This window comes from Portunus trituberculatus, chromosome 19, assembly GCF_017591435.1.
Source record: "Portunus trituberculatus isolate SZX2019 chromosome 19, ASM1759143v1, whole genome shotgun sequence".
Taxonomy (NCBI): Eukaryota; Metazoa; Arthropoda; class Malacostraca; order Decapoda; family Portunidae; genus Portunus; species Portunus trituberculatus.
Window position 1 is genome coordinate 18,727,553 of NC_059273.1, and position 7,500 is coordinate 18,735,052.

A 7,500-nucleotide genomic window follows, 5' to 3' on the forward strand; every position below is an offset into this window, starting at 1 on the left:
GAGAGAGAGAGAGAGAGAGAGAGAGAGAGAGAGAGAGAGAGAGAGAGAGAGAGAGAGAGGAGAAAACCGCTTATCTTCAGTACTATGACATATTTTTACCATGAGCTTGGGTACGATTAAACGATTTTATTTACATTAGAAACGGTCTTTGAAAGTCAGAAGATTAATGGCCAGAGTCTTCACTATTTTAATTCCTACGTAAGTTTCTGAAGTTGTATAAAATCACCAAACAGTAAGCAGAATTAATATGAAAATGCGCCATGGTACTGAAGGGGTTAAGGGTAGGAAGAGCACAACACAACACAACACAACACAACACAACACAACACAACACAACACAACACAACACAACCCAACCCAACCCAACCCAACCCAACCCAACACAATACAACACAACCCAACCCAACCCAACACAATACAACACAACGCACTCTATCCCGGATGCATTCAGTTAATTCATGGGTAGCTCTGAGTATTGCCGCAACATGTAGTAGTACGTCTACCAGCGCAGCCTACTTTCTCGTGTGTGAGTAGGGCGCTCATCACCCACACCCTGCATGCCGCTGTCGCACGTATCGCCCCGCCGAGGACAGGTGAGAGTGTGTACGTACCTGACGCAAACATCGATGCCAGAATTCAGAAACGCTTTGCTCTCTCATCACGACTGTTTTCAAGGGCCACAGAGATCATTGACCGGGTTTCTCAGAGTGCACCTGTTGACCATATAAAAACTCTTACTAATCTGCCAATAGAATCGTAAAACCACAAAAAAAAATCTGTCATTTCAAGTAAAATCTTTGAAAATAATCGGGATGCAGAGCTGAACCGTTTTCTAAATACATCACCACGAATAGAAGTTATTAATACACTATAAACCTTAACAAATCCTTCACATTATGTCTCTACCCTTTCAGATGCGCGTGTGGCAGGTAGTGATGGTGGCGGCAGCGCTGGCGGTGGCCGTAACGGAGGCGCAGAGGCCGAGATTCAGACCTCCACAAGTTCGCATCCCATCGCGCGCCGAGCTGACGGTGGCAATTAACAACGTGGACACGGTGAAGAAGGCGCTGGCGTGCATTGAAGGGCTCCCGTGCAAGCTGGATGACGAGTACCACGTGATGCTGCAGCGTGAGTGTATACAGAGCAGTGCTTGGCGTAGCCCAGCCTGACACACCATTACGAATTCCTCTTTGTAAATTATGGATGGATGGATGGATAGGTAGATAGATAGATATATAAATGGATAGATAGAAGTATAAAGTAGGAGAGAGAGAGAGAGAGAGAGAGAGAGAGAGAGAGAGAGAGAGAGAGAGAGAGAGAGAGAGAGAGAGAGAGAGAGAGAGAGAGAGAGAGAGAGAGTAATCGTATATATAACTAACATGTCTGTTTCGTGGTGCAGGTTGGGGCCCAGAGGTGATGCTGCGAGGTCAGTGCCCGGCGGGTCTGTGCACGCGGGAGCAGGCAAGGGAGGCCAAGTGGCTCATGTCCCAGATCTACGAGAAATACCCCAAGAGGTACATTGCCACCGTCAACAGGCTGGCCACCCGCCCCAACCCTTACTATGGCTAGAGGCGCGGCGGGCTGGCTTCTCCCTTGCTCGTTTCTTCTGGTTCTCTCTCCTACACAAATTCTTGACACTCGAGACAACACGAGAGGGTCTAGCACAGCACTCACTATCATTTCAGCGTCTTTCCTTGTAAGAGACTACATCAGAGACCATGCTCTCTTATTCTATCTTTTTTTATTATTTATTTTGATTTTTTTTACTTAGGGAATTTTGTCCAAGGGAAACAAAGAAAGGTCCATGAAAACAAAACACCAGTCCATATTTTCTTAATTCTATCTTGTTTTTTTTATTAGGGTGAGTGTGACCAAGGATACCATTTTATTTTCTTATTTTCTTTTATCATTTTCTTATTCAGGGAATATTTGACCAAGGGCCACAAAAAGCTCTATAAAAAATCATCAAAGACCACATTTTATTAATTTATCTTTTTTAGTAGAATTTTGACCAAGGGCAACAAAAAACTATATAAAAACAGAGACCACCTTTTCTTAATTATTTACTTTTTCATTACTTGGAAATTAGAACAAAGGCAACAAAAGTCTATAGAAACATGAGAGACCACATTGTCATAGTTTATCTTTTTAATACGTGAATCTTGAGTAGGTGCAACAAAAAGGCATAAAAAATAAGCCCACTATTGCCAGTCCTTAAATGGAAGTTACTCTCAATTCGGGTGACAATTCAAGATTCTACAGTCAATGACAAAAACACCCATAAAAACCCAAATAATGATCTCTATGGCCCTTGAAAATACATCTTATGATATCTACACGTGTTTTAAGATGTGTCTCTTAGTTTAATCCCTCTCGTGTCTTTTAACGCCTCGGGATTTGTGAGTTTAGTGCTTTCCGTCACTTCAACACCGACCTTTGCTATGTCACGCTTCACAAAAAGGAAAATGGAGATGGTTTGTCTTTTTCTGCCTCGATTTTAGGATTTTGCGGGTCTCGAACTCCTAACTGACTTTCAAACTCTTCCCCGTCACTTCATCACCCATCTTTGCAATGTCACGCTTCACCGCAAGGAAGATCATTTGTCTTTTCAACTTATTCCTTGACAGTTCAGAATTCGCATGGATTTTAGATTCTGCGTGTCTCGAACTAACAACTGACTTCCCAACACTTCCCTTCTGCACCGTCACTCTTCACTATACAAGGAGAGTGGAAGTTTGTCTTTTCTCCCTCTTAATACCTTGACTGTTCAGGATTCACATGGATTTTAAAATTCTACTGCTCTAGAACTTCTCACTAACTTCCAAACTCTTCCCCGTCACTTCATCACTCATCTTTGCAATGTCACGCTTCACCATAACAAGAAAAATGGAGAAGGTTTGTCTTTTCATCTTAATTCCTTGACAGTTCAGGAATCACACGGATTTTAAGATTCTGCTGCACTACAACTTCTCACTAACTTCCAAACTCTCCCCCGTCCACCTATGCAATGGAAAAAAATGGAGAATAATGGTGTTACTTCTATTTTTCTTCCTGGTTTGGGATATGGTATGATTTAGTGGCTCTCGTAACTCGCATTTCTATATTCGCCGATGCTATGTACTGCACGTAGGCGCCTCGGTATAGATCATTCCTAGCTATTTGTATTATATCACTGTGGAGTCTACTTAACCCCTTCAGTACCATGATGCGTTTCCATATTCACTCTGCTTACTATTTGGGGATCTTATTTAGCTTCAGAAACTTATGTTGTGGATTAAAATAGTGAAGACTGTGGCCAATAATCTTCTGACTTCCATTAAACCTTCCTGATATCAATAAAATGGTCTAATTGTACACAAATTTCAATGAAAAAAATGTGTCCTAGTACTTAAGGGGTTAAAGAGTTTTCGATTCTACTTAAAGGGTTTTGATTCCCCTCTTGTTCCTCCTTAGCACTCTACTACATGTCTGCTTCGCCAGTAATGTCTACACAACAAGTTATTGGGAGGAAAATAAATGGTTATTTTTTATTCATTCCTTTTTTTCATATCTTGATCTCCATATTTAATTTTATTCTATGTGTCTGTTTATTTGTTTTGTTTTGTGTCATTGTTATGCTTCCTATTCATGTTTGTTGTTTGTTTGTTTGTTTGTGTGTTCGCGTCACCCACCGTTTTTTTTTCCTTTTTTTTCTCATCTTTTCTTTTCCTTTTTTTTTTTTTTTCGTCCCCAGTCTTTGTGTTAAAATGTTTGTGTTCCGGACATTTTCCTTTATATTCAATTAAAAGGTGATACTTTGATAAGTGGATAAATAAATGCAAAGTACATCAAATACACCAAGTCTTTCATTAAGCTGAGAGAGAGAGAGAGAGAGAGAGAGAGAGAGAGAGAGAGAGAGAGAGAGAGAGAGAGAGAGAGAGAGAGAGAGAGAGAATTATTTATCTATTCATATATTAATTTTCTATATATTCAAAGTTAAAGTATATTATAATCAACCTTTTTTTTTTTATCTCTTCCTCTCTCTTTCCATTACACTTTCCAAGAATCCTCTGTATACTTTATTTCACACACACACACACACACACACACACACACACACACACACACGTTTATCACGAATGTACACAAATGATAACCAGACGGAAATCTCTTATAAACACCAGAGAGAGAGAGAGAGAGAGAGAGAGAGAGAGAGAGAGAGAGAGAGAGAGAGAGAGAGAGAGAGAGAGAGAGAGAGAGATTCATACCTTTAATCAACTTGTTTTAACTTTATTATTAATTATTATTATTATTATTATTATTATTATTATTATTATTATTGTTACATTTCCTCTCTGTAGTTTTATTCATCATTATTTTTAAGTACATTTTTGTTTAAGAGTACTGTGAGTATATACTTCCCCCTCCTCCTCCCTCATTCATATCTTACTTCCACTTCCTCCTTTTATGCGTCTTTACAATCTCCTGTCCCTCTCCACACACACACACACACACACACACACACACACACACACACACACACACCTGGTGCTGGTGGCAGAAGCTGGAAGGACAAGAGGACATACAAAGATCAGGGAGAGGCAGCGTGTGAAGGATATTGAAAAATACATTTTCCCACATAAAACGGTGGAAGAAATGGAATGTTTTAGAATGACGAAGTTGTTGTAAGACATAATGTACATCACTTTAAAGAAAAATTAGATAAATGGAGACATGGAGACAGGACACCTTGAGCCTCGCTCGAACCCTGTACAATACAACTACGCACACGCACACGCACGCACACACACACACACACAGCTTTTATTTCTTGTCTTTTGCTACTACTGTCTTAACACCAAAGTTAAATAGATAAATAAATACTAATAACATATAATCAAACAATAAAAAAAAACTATTTTATCGTGCTCTCAAACATTTATCCCTTTCTCTGGTGGACTCTGGAACTCTGCCTGCTTCTGCATTTCTATCTACCTTTGACTTGAACTCATTTAAGAGGAAGATTTCACAACTTATTTTATCACATTCTTTTGGCTACCTCTCTCGACCCTACTCGGGAACTGGCATCTAAGTAGACCCTTTTATTTGATCTTTTTTTTCTTTTTTGCTGTCCTTGGCCAGTTTTCCCTTCTTAAATATACTAAAAGAAGTACACTTGCTAATATCTTAATACCATTTAAGAGCACGTTTCATGATTGGATGCTCCTCTAACTGTAGGAAGGTTATCTACTATCTAGGCAGGTAGAGACGCCCAGTGTGTGTGTGTGTGTGTGTGTGTGTGTGTGTGTGTGTTATAGTCATTTAATTCATTATTATGCGTTATCTCTCTCTCTCTCTCTCTCTCTCTCTCTCTCTCTCTCTCTCTCTCTCTCTCTCTCTCACACACACACACAAACACACACAGGCCCTGTAAAACTACAACTAGGTAAATACAACTAGATAAATACACACAGACCACCCAAAAGCACACTCACACTCGCGATAAACCGATAGCCAAGTAAATAAACAAATAACGGAAGCGTTTGTATCACCGCGACCATTTGACATCATAATACTACACCCATGAGAGAGAGAGAGAGAGAGAGAGAGAGAGAGAGAGAGAGAGAGAGAGAGAGAGACTTCCTGTGGATCTTATCCGTAAAAATAAACATTTCCTCTCTCCTCTATCAATTCTCCTCTACAACAGTTTATTTTAGCCTCGAGTCCTCCCACTCCTCCTCCACACTCTGAACTCTTCTTTCAGTATCACAAGCGAAATAATGAAACCTATGCACATCGGTGGAGAGAGGACAGGTGAACACAAATATTAGCATAACATAACGGAGAACAATGATAAAACTGACTGGCGCCTTCATGTTAGAGTGTTAGCCCCCGTTAACTTTCAGATACTGGGAACATTAACACTGTGCAATAAAAACACTGATAAATACGAATGCATATGTTGATGGAAAAAAAAAAAAGACGAATCAATTAGTATTTTGCGCATGGTAATCCTCTACTAGCTACTGTACATGCCCCGCCCACTTCCCAGTAGATCGTTAAAGAAATACGATCTAGAATGCCACACCAAAGGAACAGAAAACACACAAACTCATAATAAGAATGTAAACACTTACGATAATGGTTGCAAGTTATTCAAGATTTAACATGAAAATTAACAATCACGAAGAAAGCAATCACTGCAATCATCATTCAGAATTTACGAATAAAATGAGTATGACAACACTAAACAGCACCATGGAGATTCAGTTATCGCGAATAATAATTACTGCGTACCTTAAGAACACACGACCGAGTCAATACAAGGCCACCGCATTGGCACGAAAAAAAAAAAAAAAAATACACAAGTAAACACGACCACGTAACCGACACTTACTAACGCTGCAGAGTACAACGTTAATAACCATACACACGTGCACTCAGGACAAACAGACATACAGACAAACAGCCACCCATTGACTGCAACAGACAACCAAAGGGGGACAGACACGAACAAAATAAAAATAAAAACAATAATAATAGGAAGTAAACAACACCGGGTCGGAGTATCTACAGAAAGGACAAGACTGGAAGAACCTGAGTGTAGCCTGAAGGCGTGGCAGCAGTAGGGCTGGTAGTCCCCACACCTCCCAGGGGCACACAGCATCCAACACACCTCCTCTTAACACTGTGAGGGTAAAGCCCGCGCTATTTTCTGATGCTTGCGCAGGCCCACTTTGTTTTCTTTTTTCATAGACTCTAGAAGGAGACGCAGAAATGGCTCCCGACGAGGAAATAACAGCAAACTATCGCATCCAGTGTGAGAAAAGGGTTAGAATTGGTGAGGGGCAATAAAAGCGGGCTGTATGAGGGGTTGAATGGTGTGTGGGGCGGCCGGGAGTGTGGTGTAGCGAGGCGATTTTGTTTGGTGGTCGGGTTGGTGGCTGGTTTGTTTGGATTTAGGAGTCTATGGACGTCTCTGCCATTTGCGCCAAAGAAACATTGTAAACTGAGGGCTGGGAGTCGGTCCTTTTTGCTTTATGCACCGTCACGTGGCTATGAAGGAGTGAGAGACGGCTATATGTAATACCGGCGCCCCAGAGGAGCACAAATGTAGGGCACAGACACCCAAGGAGAGCGTGTGCGCTGAGAAAACGGGAGATATATGAGCGACTCTGGCTGGCGGTGGACCCGAGCCTTTCAGTACACGGGGGGGAGACAAAACTTGATTAATGTCATGCAATAGTTCACTGTCTAGTCAAAGTGAGACGTTCAGGACTTCGCGATGACCTCAATGGAATACGACGTGGAAGCCATGAGCGGTCTTATGCCGGTGAGTGGAGAATGTGGAGTGTGTGGAATGTGTGGCGGCGGGTCCAGAGGAGAGTGCGGCGCCTCCATCTTGTGCTGGCACCCTCCCCCCCCTATCCCACAACTCCCCGTGTTGGCCTCCTCATAACAGGCGCATATCCTTATTGTACCCCTTTGTTTATCACATGTGAAGACTCCCTCAGCGCGAAA

The 7,500-nt window shown here is 41.4% G+C and overlaps 2 protein-coding genes and 1 long non-coding RNA gene across 3 annotated transcripts in view; 2 read left to right on the forward strand and 1 right to left on the reverse strand.

The window, feature by feature from the left end:
• LOC123506242 overlaps positions 1 to 1,569 on the forward strand; it is a 12,780-nt gene extending 11,211 nt beyond the window's left edge. The window contains exons 2-3 of the mRNA XM_045258169.1: positions 915 to 1,128; positions 1,400 to 1,569. Of these exons, the coding sequence (XP_045114104.1) occupies positions 915 to 1,128; positions 1,400 to 1,569 (384 nt within the window). The remainder of the gene's footprint in view (positions 1 to 914; positions 1,129 to 1,399) is intronic.
• Positions 1 to 6,740, reverse strand: part of LOC123506245 — a 27,100-nt gene extending 20,360 nt beyond the window's left edge. Inside the window, exon 1 of the long non-coding RNA XR_006675386.1 lies at positions 6,577 to 6,740. This is a non-coding gene — a long non-coding RNA (uncharacterized LOC123506245). The remainder of the gene's footprint in view (positions 1 to 6,576) is intronic.
• A 197-nt stretch (positions 6,741 to 6,937) lies between these two features.
• The window catches only part of LOC123506238 (PHD finger protein 12-like), a 21,850-nt gene continuing 21,287 nt past the window's right edge, over positions 6,938 to 7,500 (forward strand). The window contains 1 exon segment of the mRNA XM_045258163.1: positions 6,938 to 7,312. Within this exon segment, the coding sequence (XP_045114098.1) occupies positions 7,265 to 7,312 (48 nt within the window). The 5' untranslated portion in view covers positions 6,938 to 7,264.